Genomic DNA, 17,203 nt, shown 5'->3' with positions numbered 1-17,203 from the left:
CCATCCCTAGGTGGAATTGCCACCCCTAGATGGATTTGTCATCCCTAGGTGCAATTGTGATTCCTGGATGGAATTGTCATCCCTGGATGGAATTATCATTCCTAGATGGAATGGTGATTCCTGGATGGAATTGCCATCCCTAGGTGGAATTGCCACCCCTAGATGGATTTGTCATCCCTAGGTGCAATTGTCATTCCTGGATGGAATTATCATTCCTAGATGGAATTGTGATTCCTGAAGGAATTGTCATTCCCGGACGGAATCACCCTCCCTGCCCCCCAGGGCTGCCGGGAGCTCCAGGTCACCTGCTCAGGTGAGAGGGATCCAAATGCCAACAACGACGAGGTGACAACGACGAGGTGACAACGACGAGGTGACAACAAGGAGGTGACAACAAGGACGGGAATTGGGGCAGGGAGGGACGCAGCTCCGTCCCCCCCACCCCCCGCAGCAAGGGAGGCTCCTCTTGGCTCGGATTTGGGCGGAATTTGGGAATCTGGAGCCGCTGGATGCCGCGAAGCGCTCAGCTCAGCGTGGAGCAGGGAATCCAGGACTGAGGAGTGCCACCAGACAGGAGCAAACACTCCAACCCAGCGTGGGGCTAATGAAGGGCGCTTTTTTTTTTTTTTTTGAAGAGCAAAATCAGGCAAGGTATAAAAACAAACAGGGCTGAGCGTGTGGGAGAGGCAGCAGGAACACACGAGGAGCGACAGAGGTTAAAGGAAGTGATTCTGGGCACCGAGGATCCCACAGGGATGCTGGAAGCATCTCCCACGGCTTCCCTGGAGATTTCTGTGCCTTTGCAGAGCCTCCAGGGAGATGCCATCCCTGCCTGGGGTGGCAGCAAACGTGGTTTTCGAAAGGGAAATGTGTTGTGGAGCCTGTTTGGTGATTTGGAAGGATTTATTCCATTTTCCAGCCTCAATCCCAGAGACAGCAGGCACTGGAGGGACTGCAAAGGGAAGGCAGGAGCTTCTGGCCTGATCCTAAAAGTCAGGAGACGGGTGGCAAGCCAACAGATAATTAAATTCAGATGCTCAGAGAGGAAATTCTCGGGAGCTGTGAGGAAAGAACGGTCAAACAGATGATTTGTGAGATCTGAAGGAGCAGAGGGGGAAGATCACCCCTGGCATTGCCCAGGGATTCCGGGAAGTGTTTTAGCTCCACACTCCAGCTGGGCCTGGGTGGAAAATGAACTTCGAGAGAGGGGTTAATCCTTCCCCTGAGGGGCTGGCGTGGTGCCACAGGTGCCCCTGGCAGCAGGAGGCCACTGAGACCTGCTGGCCCCTGCCCAGGTGTGCTGCTCCTCACCCACCCAGGTGTGCCACCCACACCCGGCACAGCCCTTCCCACCTGGCGAGGAGGTGACAAAGACGGCGAGGAGGTGACAAAGCTTTGACTCCTGTGGCAGAACCAGAGGCACCCGAGAGCAGCTGGGGAAACGGGAGCTGAGGAGCTCCGTCCTCCCCGGCTCCGTTACCGGGGGCTCCGGGACGCCTCGGCAGAGCTGCTGCGTGCCACCGGCTCCCCCGAGCTCGTTAGCAGATGCTCCGGGGCTGAATCACAGCGATTTGTTGTGGCGAGCGTCGCCTCGGCACCCGCTGCACGCTGAACACCTCCTCTCCCTCCTCTTCCTCCCTCCTCTTCCTCCTCTGCCCTGCCCGAGTGATGGGGAGTGGGCGTTGCACCCACGCGGGTCGGGGGAAGCAGGAGGAAGGGAAAGGGTTAAAAAGGCGTGCTTGGAGCTCCCGGGGTGTGACAGGGACAGGGGACAGCCTGGTCCCCAGGGGACAGGGGACAGCCTGGTCCGGGGGGGCTCCGGGAGGGGCTCCGAGCTCTGGCACAGCCCGCGGGGAGCACGGACATCCAGGAGTCCGGCTCCCCCGAGCTCGTTAGCAGATGCTCCGGGGCTGAATCACAGCGATTTGTTGTGGCGAGCGTCGCCTCGGCACCCGCTGCACGCTGAACACCTCCTCTCCCTCCTCTTCCTCCCTCCTCTTCCTCCTCTGCCCTGCCCGAGTGATGGGGAGTGGGCGTTGCACCCACGCGGGTCGGGGGAAGCAGGAGGAAGGGAAAGGGTTAAAAAGGCGTTCTTGGAGCTCCCGGGGTGTGACAGGGACAGGGGACAGCCTGGTCCGAGGGGGCTCCGGGAGGGGCTCCGAGCTCTGGCACAGCCCGCGGGGAGCACGGACATCCCGGAGTGCTGGGGGATCCCCCCCAAAAAATCCCCAGGAGAGCCAGCGCACCCCAAAACCGTCCTTTTCCAGATCAAACAGCCCCCCCAGTGCTGAGTGAGGGGCCAGGAGCCACCCACACCCCCCAGAGCCGGCCCAGCTCGCCCCCATCCCACGGGACCCTCTCCCTGCTCCAGGAGCCGAGCAGAGAGGGGTTCCCAATGCTGCTCCCACATCCCGCGGCTTCCCGAGCCCTTCTCCGAGAGATCAAGGAGGGAAAACCTGGGAAAAGCCTCCAGTGGCCTCACCTGACCTCAAATCTGACCCCAAATTTGCGATTTTAGTCACCTGCAGGGCCACGTCCGGGAGGATGGAGGGAGAGTGGGATGGGCAGGGAGCGGCATGGAGCTGCTCCTGCCTCCCGCGGGCGCTTCCCGAGCCCTTCTCCAATGGGACAACGAGCAAAAACCTGGGGAGAGCCTCCTGACCCTAAATCTGACCCTAAATTTGCAATTTTAGTCACCTGCAAGTCCACGTCCGGGAGGATGGAGGGAGAGTGGGATGGGCAGGGAGCGGCACGGAGCTGCTCCTGCCTCCCGCGGGCCCTTCCCGAGCCCTTCTCCGACCGGACAATGAGCAAAAACCTGGGAAAAGCCTCCTGTGGCCTCAAATCTGACCCTAGATTTGCAATTTTAGTCACCTCCAGGGCCACGTCCGGGAGGATGGAGGGAGAGTGGGATGGGCAGGGATCGGCACCGAGCTGCTCCTGCCTCCCATGGGGAGCCCTTCTCCAACCGGACAAGGAGCAAAAACCCGGTAAAACCCTCCTGCCCCCAAATTTACCCCCAAATCTGCAATTTTAGTCACCTGCAGGGCCACGTCCGGACAGCGGGATGGAGCCGGAGGCAGCGCGGGGAGGGGCAGGGAGCGGCACCGAGCTGTTCGTGCCTCCCACGGGCTCTTCCCACGGGAATTGTGACTAACGGAGCCATCCCTGGCACAGCTCCGGTGCAGGAGCCTCGGAGCAGCTCCTCAGAGGAGCCCGTGAGGGGTTGGTGCCCGTGGGAAATGGATTTGGAGAGAGTTTTTAGGTCCAGTGGAATGAAAGTTTTAAAAAAAATCTCATCTCCGGCTCAGAGGTTTTGTCCCACAGTGATGACCTGGGGAAGGGCTGCACGGGAAAGCTCCCAAAAAGGGTTAAAAAACGAGCTGGGGGTGTTTCGCAGAGCTGGAAATGCCCGGGCTGAGAGCAGAGCTGCGGGATCAGGTGGTGGGTGAGACACGGTCGGGTGAGGGAGGATAAAGGAGCTGCCAGGGAGATGCCAGGAACGGGCACCGAGCTTCAGCGGCTGGCACAGAGCGGGCTCCACCCCAAATGTGCCAAAATGTGAGGCTGGGGGGGACAAGGGACGGCGATGGGCTGGGTCACACAGGGGACAGCTCAGGAAGGGTGACACCCCAGAACTGGGGACACTGCAGTGAGGGTGACACCCCAGCAAGGGTGACACCCCAGTGAGGGTGACATCCTAGCAAGGGTGACATCCTAATAAGGGTGACATCCAAATGAGAGTGACATCTCAGCACAGGTGACACCCCAGAACTGGGGACACTACAGTGAAAGTGACACCCCAGCACAGGTGACACCTCAGCACGGGTGACATCCAAGTGAGAGTGACACCCCAGCAAGGGTGACACCTCAGTGAGAGTGACATCCTAATAAGGGTGCCATCCTAATAAGGGTGACATCCCAATGAGAGTGACATCTCAGCACAGGTGACACCCCAGAACTGGGGACACTACAGTGAGAGTGACACCCCAGCACAGGTGACACCCCAGCACGGGTGACATCCAAGTGAGAGTGACACCCCAGCACAGGTGACACCCCAGTGAGGGTGACATCCTAGCAAGGGTGACATCCTAACTTGGGTGACATTCCAGTGAGAGTGACATCCCAGAACAGGTGACATCCCAGCACTGGTGTCACCCCGGCAAGGATGGCATCCTAGCATGGGTGACATCCCAGCGAGAGTGACATCCTAACATGAGTGACATCCCAGCACAGGTGACACCCCAGTGAGAGTGTCACCCCAGGACAAGCGACATTCCGGCATGGGTGACTCCCCAGCACAGGTGACACTCCAGTACAGGTGACTTCCCACTGAGAGCAACACCCCACCACGAATGACACCCTAGGTGCATAGGTGACACCCCAGCAAAGGGTGGCATCCCAGCACATGTCACACCCCAGAACGGGTGACATGCCAGCGGGAGTGACACCCCAGCACAGGGGACACCCCAGCCCCAGCACGGGTGACATCCCAGCGTCTCTGCTCCAGCCAAAGCGACCGTGCTCCATCCACCCAGCCGGGTGACAGCGACACGGCCCATCGCGGGGACACCGCCGGCCGAGAGGTGGGACCGGTCCCGTTTCCTCCGCCACACCGGCGACACCCCTTTCCATGGCGGGGGATCCGGTCCGGGGACGACACCCTGAGCCATCGGGGGCGGGATGGGGACCTCGGGAATCACGGGGACCTCGGGGGCTCTGGGGGCTCTCGGGGACCTCGGGAATCACGGGGACCTCGGCCCCCGGCACGAATGGTCTCTTCCTCGCGCTCTATTTAACCGCCGCCGCTGCCGCACCGCCGGCTCCAGAGCTGAGGGAGCAGCGGAGAGAGAGCAGCGCCCGCCGCCCGCGCTGCGGCTCGGTCGCGCCGGCCCCGCGGGCTCCCGCCGCCGCCACCACCATGCAGCCGCCGGCCCTCGGCATCCTCCTGCTCATCGCCTGCTTCGGCAGCGCCCGGGGAAACCTCTCCCGCGACGGTGAGTGGCGGCACGGCGAGCGGGCGAAGCTCCCTCCTCATCCCCGCCCCTCATGGCGGGGGATGCGGGGAAGCGAGCGACAGGTGCGGGGAGCGGCGGCGGCGGCGCCGTTATGTGGGTCAGGCAGGTTCCCCCCCCCCCGCCCCGCCCGGCCCTCGGGGCCCGCCCTGCCGCCGCCTGCGGGTGCGGCTCCCCGGGCGGCCGGCGGGGCTCAAGGTCACGGCGGCGCCGGTGCTGCCCGTCGTGTCCCCTCATGGCCGCGGCGGAAGGTTCCAGACAGGCCCCGGCGGGCGGCGGCGGCGGCGCTCGGCCCCTCCCGGCGCTGCCCGCGGAGAGGCGGGGGGGCGGATGGAGAGTCCCCGGTGCGGCGGAGCCGCCCCGCCGTGAGGGTGCCGGGGCTCGGCGGTGACACACGGAGGGGCGGATGGAGCTCCCGGGGGAGCTGGGGCGGCTCCCCGGTGCCTCCGCTGGGAGCCGCCTCCCCGGGATGGGCGGGGGGCTCGGCAGCGGCCGCCGCTCCCCGTCCCGCCGGGATGAGCGGGGCTCGCCGGACAAAGGCGGGGTTCACCGGCGGCGATAGTCGCGACAGGCACGGAGCGGGCGTGATTTCTGTCGGGGCTCGCCGGTGGCAGCGCCGCGTCCCCCGTCGCTGCGGGTCCCTGCGGGGTGGCCCCGGTGGCTCGGACCCGCCATCCCTGTCTGGCTGCTGGCGGCTCCGTTTGCCGTGTCGGCAGTCGTCTGTCGTGACAGAAGCGATGCTGCTCAGTGTGTTTGGGTGGGGAGGTGCGGCCGGGGGCTGGGCTGGACCCTCCGTGTTGTGGTCTGGGGGTGCTGGCGGTGGGTCCGGTCTCCATCCACATCCCTGCGGTCCATCAGGAGCGGGGAGGGGGTTCTGGACGGGCCCGAGGGCTGTGCGGGTGGGAGGTGACACGGTGGGGACAAGGGCTGAGCCCGCAGCCCCCACGGCTCCCCCGCACCCATCTCTGTTGCTGTCACAGCCTCTGGGGGCTGGTGGCTGCGTTCCCATCCACGAATCCCAGGATTTGTTCTGGTTTTGGCCACGGTCCTCCCACGGGCACCCGAAAGAGTCACTTGGGTGTGGGTGATGCTCAGGGTGTGGGGACATCCTGGCAGCCCCAGCGTGGGGATGCTCAGCCAGTGGGGCTGGGGGTGGCTGAGCATCCCGGGAGGGGAGGTGGCTGTGACCCGGAGCTGTCCTGGGACAGGACACAGCCCGGATGGTGACACTGCAAGATTTCCTCCTGGGCTGGCCTCTGCTGTGGCCCAGCTCTGGCCACCACAGCCAGGGTCCAGCACAGCTGGACAAATAGACCCCCCCAAAAAATCCTTTAGGAGCAGATGAGATGGGAGCTGCTTGGAAAGAAGTTGTTGTGTTTTCACGGTTGGTGCCTCATCCTGGAGCCCCCTGAGCCATCCCAGCGTGACATCCCCTCCTTGGCACCCATCCTGGGGACGGATAGAGGCTCCTCCTCAGAGAACATTCCTCCAGGGCTGTGGATGGCTCTGCTACAACCACGGCAGGGTGTGGAGGAACCCCTGGAAGCCACCCAGGCCCTGCTCCTGCACAAGAGGGCCCTGTCTGAGCTCTTGGCTGCCGTTGTGCTGCTGTCGGCACATTCGGGTGTGTTTGGGCTGGTGCGTGGTTGTCCTTGTGTGAGGATCATTCTCTCTCTGCAGGGTTATTCCACTCAGGAGTTGTGTAACCCTTTTGTTTGGACAATGCCCCGGGAGGCCACCACGAGGCCAAAGCCAGATGACTTTGGGGCTGATTTTTTCCCTGGGGCACTGGAGGACATGAGGAGGTTTGCAGAGAGACAGGTTTAAGGCTCTGTCCCTGTCGTGCAGGTGGCTTCATCTCTCTGGAGCTTCTGGAGCTCTCTGCTTGGCCAGGCCACCCAGAGAAGCTCCCTCTATCCTGGGGAGATGCCCTGCAGCCCCCCAACCTGCCCTGCCTGTGGGATGGGGTCCCATGGGGCTTTTGCCATCCCCAGCCACCGAGCAGGTGACACCTGCAGGTGCAAACCCTTTTGTTTGGGCAGGGACCTGGGGGGGCCACCACGGGGCCAAAACCAGATGACTTTGGGGCTGTTTTTATCCCTGGGACACTGGAGAACATGGGGAGGTGTCCTCAGCCTGGTGAGATGAGGGCTTTGCAGAGGAGGCACTGTCCCTGTCCTGCAGGGTGGCTTGGTGTCTCTGAAGCTCCTGGAGCTCTCTGCTTGGTCAGGCCACCTAGAAAACCTCCCTCTATCCTGGGGAGATGTCCTGGGAGCAGCCCCCCAACCTGCCCTGCCCGTGTGGGATGGGGTCCTAAGGGGCTTTTTCCATCCCTGGCCACCGAGCAGGTGACACCTGCAGGTCCTGCTGGAATGTGGGAGAGCCCAGGGGCACGGTGGGGTGGTGGGAGCCCAGCGTTGTCTGCAGCAGCAGAATTCTTTGCTTGCTGCTTTCCAGGGTGCTTTTCCCCAAGGAATGTGTGGAGAGCCCCATTCCCAGTGCCATTAGGGCTCGCCATATGCTCCCAGTGCCTGTGCCAGCAGCAGCCCTTGGCTCCAGAGCCGAGGAAGCAGTGACAGCCCTGGTGAGGCACGAAAGGGAGCGAGGGAGGGCGACCTCTCTGCATCACTCACTACCTGCTTGGCCTGATTTTGGATGACTTGGATCAGCTGCCTGGGGGAAACGAGCTGTTCCAGGGCTGGGATCAGCACTGAGCCCGAGGGGAGGGAGCAGAGCATCCCTGTGCAGGCTGGAGAGCACGGAATCCACCACTCAGCTGTCTGGCACAACACGTTAGGCTCAACAGGCAAGGCTGGATTGATTTTAGGACAAAGCCTGGGATCAGGCTCTGCAGAGGTGCCCAGACGGTGAGGGATGTGCTGGCACCGCTGCCAGCACAGGAATTGTGCCTCTGGCCTGACAATGCCGTGGGGTTTGGCATGGCCAAACCTCTGTTTGTGCTGTCTGCTGGGAGCGTGGTGGGAGGAGAAATCCCAAAGGAATGGGGTGATGCTGCTGGAACCCAAGCTGAGCATCCCGAGGTGTGGCCACCCATCCTCCTCTGGAGAGAAAAGCACCATGTTTGCCCAGGATTCCCAGCCTGAGAGGTCTCCTGCCTGCAAGATGCTGCCTCTTCTCCCTGTGCCTGACGTTCTCACCTCTCCAGGGGTGTTGGAACCGCCGGAGGAACCGGAGGCGGCTGCATCTGGGGAGTCACCCGGGCGCTGGCAGATGGAGGGAGCTGCAGCAGAGCTGTTCCTGTTTGTTTTCCCTGCCTTGGTTCCTAACCTCGTTTCGTGCCAATCCGGGGTGTCTCGTGCCCATCCGGGTCCCTGCAGCAGAGGAGCAGTGGGAGGGAGGGAGCGGGGCAGGTTCTGGATGCGTGTCCGAGGTGGTTTTGGTGGCGGTGCCAGCTGGGAGCTTGGTGGGCTCTGCTTGTGGTGTTGGGTTTGTTCTGCTGTGCCAGTGGCTGGCCTGGCACCCCCTGCCCAGCCTGGTCTCCACCTGAACTGCTTTTCCAGCCCTGCTGATGCCTTGGCTGTGCACAGTGCTGGTTCTGCACAGATTGAGTGGAGTTCTCGTTGCTTTGGCTCTTCGGTGGGCTCTGGAAGGTGCTGCCAGCTCTGTGACACCCCCACAGTCAGATGGATCTGCTCCTCCTCCTCCTCCCAGTTACTGGGTCAGCTCAGCTTGAACCATCTGGTCCAGTTCTGGCCCCTCTGCTCTTGGCTGGGAGACCAGACCAGCAGAGCCTTCATCGGGTGGTGATGGAGGGGTGGGACTGACCTCTGTGGTGCCCCAGCTCCTCCACCCACCTGTGAGAGGCTGAGATTCTCCATCCCCCTCCCGGAGAGCTCCTCTTCCCCCCGGGGCTGTCCCTGGGGGAGGATGAGGAGCCGAGGCAGGAACTCTCCGTGCTTTATTTGGGCACCACCAAGCCACACAACCCAAAGGCAGCCGCTGCCAGCGGAGGGAGGCGGGGAAGCCTCGGTTGTGAGGAAGAACGGGCAGGAACGCGTTTAAGAATGTTTTTAACCATTTCACTCACCTGCCCAGTCACGCTCCGAGGCTGTGAGGAGCAGCCTCACAGGAATGTGTTTAACCATTCCGCTCACCCGCCCGGTCACGCTCCGCCCGCGCCGGGATGCGGCCGAGGGCGCAGGGACCGCGGGCCGGTGGCGGCCGCTGCGGCTCCCCCGGAGCCTCTCTGCGCTGTCTGGACGTGCTGGGCTGGCAGGAGCAGCATTTCCCGGGAATTTGGCTTGGGAACAGCAGAGCTGTGGCCCTGCAGCATCCCGGGAGCTGCCCCGTCCTCGGGTGATGCTCCAGGCGGTGCTTGAGCTGCAGATGCTTTTCCTCAGCCTCCGACACCTCAAACGGTGTTTGTCTGCAAGCTCAGCTTTTCCAGGCTGTTGCTTTCAGGCTGGGATTTCCAGGGAAATGAATTCTGACACTGCTGGGCCGAGTGGCCACTGGCAGGGGGAGCAGCAGGTCCCTGGGCTGGGTGCTGCTCAGGAGACAGAACTGGCTGGGACCCCCCAAACCCTGGGGAGATGTTCCAGAGCTCTGGGGTGTCTGCACTGGTGGCCAGAGCTGCAGCTCCTCGTTTTCCCTCCTGCTGCCACCAGGATCCTGCTCTGCTGCTCCTGCTCTGAAGCCACGAGGAGATGGATCCAGGAGAGCCCCCGAGGTTCTCCAGCCTCTGAGCTTCCCTGAACACCTCGTGGCACTCCTGGAGGTTCCATTTTGCCTTTCTGACTTTGAATTCTGGCTTTTTGAAAATCTCCCTGTGGTTCTGGGCACTCCAAAAGGGACAGAACATTCTGGAGCAGCAGCAGAGGTGACCTGCTGGGCCACAGCTGGTGTGGAGCACATCCCTGGCCATCCTTTGGGACGTGAGGAGTCTCCAGAACCTCCTGGAATGGCTGGATTTGTCTTAGGGCAGGTTTAAGTTGGATATCAGGAAAATCCTCCTCTCCCAGGGGTGGTGGAGCACTGAGCAAGCTCCTCAGGGAATTCTCACATTCCCAAGGAGCTCCAGAAGAGTTTGGACCACATTCCCAGGCACAGGCTGGGATTGTTGGGGTGTCTGTGGATCCTTGGGGGTTCTTTGCCACTCTGGCCATTCCATGATTCTATTTCTGGCAGGTCAGGAGGAGGCTGTGCTGTCCCCCAGGAGAGGAGCAGAGCTGCCAGGGCTTCCCCACCCCTCAGTTCTGGTATTAAGAAATTATTAAAAATATTAGGATATTAAAATTATTAAAAATAAAGAAATTATTTAAAATATTCTTATATTAAAATATAATATATAATTAATATAATATAAAATATAAGGGTATTAAAACCAAATCTCCTCTTACACAACCCTGTGTGGTTGATCCTCAGGCACTGGGGGGTGACACTCAGGACACTGGCACTGAGGTGGCTTCAGGGCCACCAAACCTGGTGCCAGGGCACCCATCTGGGCTGAGACACCTCGTTGGGCAGGGAGATCCTTAAAACAGAACTGTCAAAGCACCGAGCTCGTTCCCTTGGCAACAGTCATGTTGGAGATTGGCCTTAGGGTAGGAGCTAAAATCCCACTCAAAAATAGGAGTTCTCAGCTCTTGGCTGTCACACTGGGGGAGGGTGCTGGCACAGGGGTCACCCTGCCCTGTGCCCCGAGGTTTTTGGGGGAATTCTCTCCTTTTGGGGCCACCCAGGGAGCTGTGACACCAGGAAATGCTGTCAGGGTGTTGGGGAATTTGTGGTGACCCAGAACTGGGGTTTTCCCTCTGCTCTGCCCCCTCTCAGAAAATATAATATATAATTAATATAATATAAAATATAAGGGTATTAAAACCAAATCTCCTCTTACACAACCCTGTGTGGTTGATCCTCAGGCACTGGGGGGTGACACTCAGGACACTGGCACTGAGGTGGCTTCAGGGCCACCAAACCTGGTGCCAGGGCACCCATCTGGGCTGAGACACCTCGTTGGGCAGGGAGATCCTTAAAACAGAACTGTCAAAGCACCGAGCTCGTTCCCTTGGCAACAGTCATGTTGGAGATTGGCCTTAGGGTAGGAGCTAAAATCCCACTCAAAAATAGGAGTTCTCAGCTCTTGGCTGTCACACTGGGGGAGGGTGCTGGCACAGGGGTCACCCTGCCCTGTGCCCTGGGGTTTTGGGGGAATTCTCTCCTTTTGGGGACACCCAGGGAGCTGTGACACCAGGAAATGCTGTCAGGGTGTTGGGGAATTTGTGGTGACCCAGATCTGGGGTTTTCCCTCTGCTCTGCCCCATCTGAGCTGGCACAGGGGTCACCCTGCCCTATGCCCCGAGATTTTTGGGGGAATTTTCTCCTTTTGGGGGAATTCTCTCCTTTTGGGACCCCTCAGAGAGCTGTGATTGCAGGAAATGCTGTCAGGGTGTTCGGGGGTTTCATGTGTGTGAAGCCCTGGAATCAGGGAATGCTCATTCCCAGGAATGTTCATTTTCAGGGGAATCCTCTGGAATTTGGGGTTTGGGATGAGGGGGTTTAATATGGGAAGGTGTGAAGTCCCCTGGAATCAGGGAATGCTCATTTTCAGGGGAATCCTCTGGAATTTGGGGTTTGGGATGAGGATATTTCATGTGGGAAGCATTCTTTTGCTGTGCCCCTTCTCAGACATGTTCATTTACAGGGAAATCCTCTGGAATTTGGGGTTTCATGTGGGAAGGAGTGAAGCCCCTGGGGTCACAAGGAGTGGGATTCCATCCTGCTGGAACATCAGGATCCCCCAAGAACCTCTGGATCTCAGCTCCCAGCACCCCTGTCCGTGGCAGAGCTGAGCTGGGAACACACCCAGAGCTGTTTTTCCCACTTTTAGGGAATATTTTCATTCCTGTGACACTCCTGGCACCCTGGCATCAAACCCTTCACCCTGTGGGAGGGAGGGAGTGGCTGTGGGGGCTGGAGGTGCAAAGGTGGGAGCTGCCAGAAGGAACTCGAGGCACCAGTGGAGTTTCTGGATGGATTTATCCCTGTGAGGAGAACAGGAACACCCTGAATTCTGCAGCTCCTGTACCCAGAGCCAGGTGACACCACGCAGGGATGTCCTAAATGCTGAGAATTTCAACTTTCTGACCCCAAAGAGAACACTGCATTTTACCTAACCCCACGTGGAGCCCTGTCCTGGATCAGCCTGGATCCTTCCCACCCTCACCTTTGGCTCTGAGCCTGCTCCAGCATCATCTCCCTGCCTGGATCTGCATTTTGGGGACAGCCTGGATGGATCCCAAGGGACATCTGGATGCCACTGGATTGGGGAAGGAACCAGCCCTGGAGTTGCAGGAGCAGATGCACCCAAACAGGAGCAGGTTTCCCTCTCCTGGGAAATCTGGAGCTGCTCAGCTGCCTGGAATTTGTGCTCTGGATATTCCAGACTGTGGATTCACACCCTGCAAAAATCAGCCTGCAAAGGGATGTGCACAGCAGATGTCTGAGGTTTGCTGATCTGCGAGTTCAAAATTCCCACCCTGCCAGGGCTGATTCCTGCAAGGATCCACGCAGAAAAAGTGGGGATGGAGCTGAGGAGGGAATTCGTGGAACACAAAGTCCTTGGAGAGGAGAAAAAGGAGCCTTGCAAAACATCTGTGCCCAAGGGGATGAATTGGATCTTTGTGATGATGAATGCAGAGTAAATGGGAAAGAGGAGGGGTTTTTTTTGGGAAAGAAGGAGGGAAATGAGAGATGTTTTTCTGGGAAAGAAAGAGGGAAATGAGAAGGTGTTTTTTGGGAAATTCTGGAAAAAATGAGGGAAACGAGAAGTATTTTTTCGGGAAAGAAGGATAGAAATGAGAAGGATTTTTTTGGAAAAGAAGGAGGGAAATGAGAAGAGTTTTTTTGGGAAAGAAAGAGGGAACTTTTGGGAAAGAAAGAGGGAAATGAGAAATGGGTTTTTTTGAGAATGAAGGAGGGAAATGAGAAACAGTTTTGGGCCATGACTGTGAACCAGAGGTGTTGGAGGGCTTGCAGCAGTAAGTGGTTTTTCCTGGGGTTATTTCTGCTCCAGAAATGCTTTCCCAGCCTGGAAAAAAGCTGGGATGGGGTGGACATTCCTTGGAGAGGCTCCTGCAGCTCCAGCCTCACCCCCAACATCTGCTGGGCTCTTGCCAGCCTCTCTCCCTGCTTCCTGAGGATGCTCCAGGTGAAATAAAACATTTCATTATTGATCTCCAGCAGGTGAAGCTGCTCCAGGCAGGCAGCACCGTGCCTGTGGTGCAGAATTCCTGGCATGCAGAAAATCAATTGTTCCTGGTTGGGAGCGTGGTGGGGCTGGAGGCCCAGAGCTGCAGAGCTTTGGGGACAGTCACTGCAGGGTGGGGACAGCCACTGCAGGGTGGGGACAGTCATTTCTGGATGGGGACAATCCTTCCTGGATGGGGACAGTCCCTGCTGGATGGGGACACTCATGGCTGGATGGGGACAGTCTGTGCTGGGTGGGGATGCTCCTTGCTGGGTGGGGACAGTCTCCACTGGATGGGGACAGTCACTGCTGGGTGGGGACAGTCACTATTGGATGGAGACAATAATTTCTGGATGGGGACACTCCGTGCTACATAGGGACACTTATTTCTGAATTGGGGACAGTAATTTCTGGATTGGGGACAGTAATTTCTGAGTGGGGACACTCATTGTTGGATGGGGACACTCATGGCTGGATGGGGACAGTCTGTGCTGAATGGGGGCAGTCATTATTGGATGGGGACACTCCTTGCTAGATGGGGACACTTATTTTTGGATGGGGACAGTAATTTCTGGAGTGGGGACAGTAATTTCTAGGTGGGGACAGTCACTGCTGGATAGGGACACTCATGGCTGGATGGGGACACTTATTTTTGGATGGGGACAGTGCTGGATGGGGATGCTCCTTGCTGGGTGGGGACTGTCACTGCTGGATGGGGACAGTCACTATTGGATGGGGACAATAATTTCTGGATGGGGACACCGTGCTACATAGGGACACTTATTTCTGAATTGGGGACAGTAATTTCTGGGTGGATGGGGACACTCATGGTTGGATGGGGACAGTCACTATTGGATGGGGACAATCATTTTTGGATGGGGACACTCCATGCTAGATGGGGACACTCATGGCTGCATGGGGACAGTCGCTGCTAGATGGGGATGCTCCTTGCTGGGTGGGGACACTCATTTCTGGATGGGGACACTCCATGCTAGATGGGGACACTCATGGCTGCATGGGACAGGCATTTCAGGATGGGGGCACTCATGGCTGGATGGGGACAAGCATTTCAGGATGGGGACACTCATGGCTGGATAGGGACAGGCATTTCAGATTGGGGACACTCATGGCTGGATGGAGACACGCATTTCTGGATGGGGACACTCATGGCTGGATGGGGGCAGTCATTTCAGGATGGGGACACTCATGGCTGGATGGGGACAGTCATTTCTGGATGGGGACCATCTCTGCTGGGTGGGGGCAGTCACTATTGGATGGGGACACTCCTTGCTAGATGAGGACACTTATTTCTGGGTGGGGACAGTAATTTCTGGGTGGGGACAGTCACTGCTGGATGGGGACAGTCACTGTTGGATGGGGACAATCCTTCCTGCATGGGGACACTCATGGCTGGATGGGGACAGTGATTTTTGGATGGGGACACTCATGGAAAATATCCATAGAAAATATTCAAGATATAATATAGAATATGTATGAAATATGTATTAAAATCTATAACATTTATATAAATATTTAAAAATGTCTATATTTGCCCTGAAAAGATCTCCTCCCTCTCCCTGAGCAGGGGCCCTGGGGGTCCCTGCAGCCCCCAGGCCGTGCTGTGGCAGTGGCAGGAGGGAGGCAGGGGACGGTGCCAGCCCTGTCAGGTGGCACAGCCCTGAGCTGGCAGTGCCCCTGGCACGGGCAGGGCGGATGCTCCCGGCGTGGGCAGCACCTGGCACAGCTCGTGGTGCCAGCACTGCCCAGGCTGGCTGCAGAGGGGTGGCACCCAGGGGACAGTCCCTGCCCTCAGACCCCTGGGCTGGGGTCAGGCTGGTGCTGCTGGGTTGGATTGATTGATTTATTTGGATTTATTAATCATTATTTTGATTTATTCCTTATATTTTTTGGTATTTGTATTTATATTATATTTTTATTTATGAAATTATTATTTTTATTTATTTGTTATAATTATATCTTGTATTTTGTTATTATTATTTTATTTATTAAATTATTGTTATTTTAATTATTAAATTTATTTTTATAATTATATTATTTAAATATATATATATATATTATTTAAAATATATATCTATTTACTTATTTATTTACTTATTTATTCGAGGAGTTTACGATGGCACCAAAAGGATAAATTTCTTTTCACCTTGTGTGTGTGGAAAATGAAGAAATTCAGGTGTTTCCATTTGCTGGGGCTGGGGACTGTGCCATGTCCCCCTTGTCCCTGGCACGACAGCTTCCCAAAAATAGCTGTCCTTGGGCTGGGGGGGTTATCTGATCCTGGAGCTGCTCTCCCTGCCCTTGGGCTGCTCCAGGAGCCGGGAGGAAGAGGAGGAGGAGGAGCTGAAGGAACACAGCCTGGGGAGGGACAGGAGCACGTCCCTGCTTGTTGTAAAACCCCAGAGTTGGGGAAAAACGGGGTAAAACCCCAAAGTAGGGGAAAAATCAGGTGAAACCCCAACTTGAGGTAAAACTCCAAAGTTGGGGGTAAATGAGGTAAAACCCCAACTTGGGTAAAACCCCAGAGCTGGGGGAAAATGGGGTAAAGCCCCAACTGGAGGTAAAACTCCAAAGTTGGGGAAAAATGGGGTAAAGCCCCAACTGGAGGTAAAACTCCAAAGTTGGGGAAAAATGGGGTAAAGCCCCAACTGGAGGTAAAACTCCAAAGTTGGGGAAAAATGGGGTAAAGCCCCAACTGGAGGTAAAACTCCAAAGTTGAGGAAAAATGAAATAAACCCCCACAGTTGGGAGAAAAGGAGGTAAAACCCCAACTTGGGTAAAACCCCAGAGCTGGGGAAAAATGGGGTAAAATCCCAATTGGATGTAAAGCCCCACAGTTGAGGAAAAATGAAATAAAACCCCACAGTTGGGGAAAAAGGAGGTAAAACCCCAACTGGAGTTAAAGCACCACAGTTGGGGAAAAATGGGGTAAAACCCCAACTCAAGGTAAAATTCCTAAGTTGAGGAAAAATGAAATAAAACCCCAGAGTTGGGGAAAAATGGGGTAAAACCCCAACTCAAGGTAAAATTCCTAAGTTGAGGAAAAATGAAATAAAACCCCAGAGTTGGGGAAAAATGGGGTAAAACTCCAGAGTTGGGGATAAATGAAGCAGGGCTTGGAGCCGCCTGGGACAGTGGAAAGTGTCCCTGTCCCTGCCATGGCAAGGGTGGCACTGGTGACCTTTAGGTCCCTTCACCCCAAACCATGCTGGGATTAAAACCATTCCCAGTGTCCCTTCATCCCCAGTTCCATCCTCACTGGCCAAATTTGGGATGCTCTGCAGGGATCTGCTCGTGGCAGGATCCTCCAGCAGCTCTGGGGCCGTGCTCCTGTCCCTGGGAGCTGCCTTGGGGACAGCAGTGTCCCCAGTCCCCGTGGGTGCTGCCGGTGGGGTGGCAGGACCCATCCCAGCTCAGAAATGGGCAAAACACCCCTGGTTTTTGGGACCATCCCTGCAGAGGGACGGGGACAGCACAGAGCTGCGCTCAGGTGGCTTTTGGGGACACAGCTGGAGGGAGGTGACACCATTAATTGTCCTTTTCCTCGTGCAGAGAGCCAGCCCACGACGTCAGACGAGACCGTGGTGGCCGGGGGCACGGTGGTGCTCAAGTGCCAGGTGGAGGATCCCGATGATTCCTCACTCCAGTGGTCCAACCCTGCCCAGCAGACCCTGTACTTTGGGGAGAAACGAGGTAAAACCCCAAATTTGGGGAGAAATGGGGTAAAATCCCAGCACCAGGTGAAACCCCAAAGCTGGGGAAAATGAGGTAAAACCCCAAAGTTGGGGAAGAATGAGGTAAAACCCCAACTGGAGGTAAAGCCCCAAAGCTGGGGAAAATGAGGTAAAACTCCAGAGTTGGGGGAAAATGAGGTAAAACCCCAACTTGAGGTAAAGCCCCAAAGCTGGGGAAAATGAGGTGAAGCCCCAAATGTGGGGAGAAATGGGGTAAAATCCCAGCG

At 57.4% G+C, this 17,203-nt stretch overlaps 1 protein-coding gene across 8 annotated transcripts in view; it reads left to right on the top strand.

Moving 5' to 3' along the window:
- Nucleotides 1-4,766: 4,766 nt before the first annotated feature.
- The window catches only part of LOC121336416 (cell adhesion molecule 3-like), a 34,060-nt gene continuing 21,623 nt past the window's right edge, over nucleotides 4,767-17,203 (top strand). For all 8 annotated transcript variants that reach the window (XR_005952749.1, XR_005952746.1, XR_005952750.1 and 5 more), the window contains exons 1-2: nucleotides 4,767-4,997; nucleotides 16,795-16,935. Coding sequence is in view for 1 of the 8 variants with exons in the window: in XM_041405545.1 (XP_041261479.1) it covers nucleotides 4,922-4,997; nucleotides 16,795-16,935 (217 nt within the window). In the remaining 7 variants the exon portion in view is untranslated. The remainder of the gene's footprint in view (nucleotides 4,998-16,794; nucleotides 16,936-17,203) is intronic.

Source organism: Onychostruthus taczanowskii, unplaced genomic scaffold, assembly GCF_017590055.1.
Source record: "Onychostruthus taczanowskii isolate IOZ18803 unplaced genomic scaffold, ASM1759005v1 scaffold233, whole genome shotgun sequence".
NCBI classification, from domain to species: Eukaryota; Metazoa; Chordata; class Aves; order Passeriformes; family Passeridae; genus Onychostruthus; species Onychostruthus taczanowskii.
The sequence above is the reverse complement of the archived record's forward strand: the minus strand, read 5'-3'. Positions and strand labels throughout refer to the sequence as shown.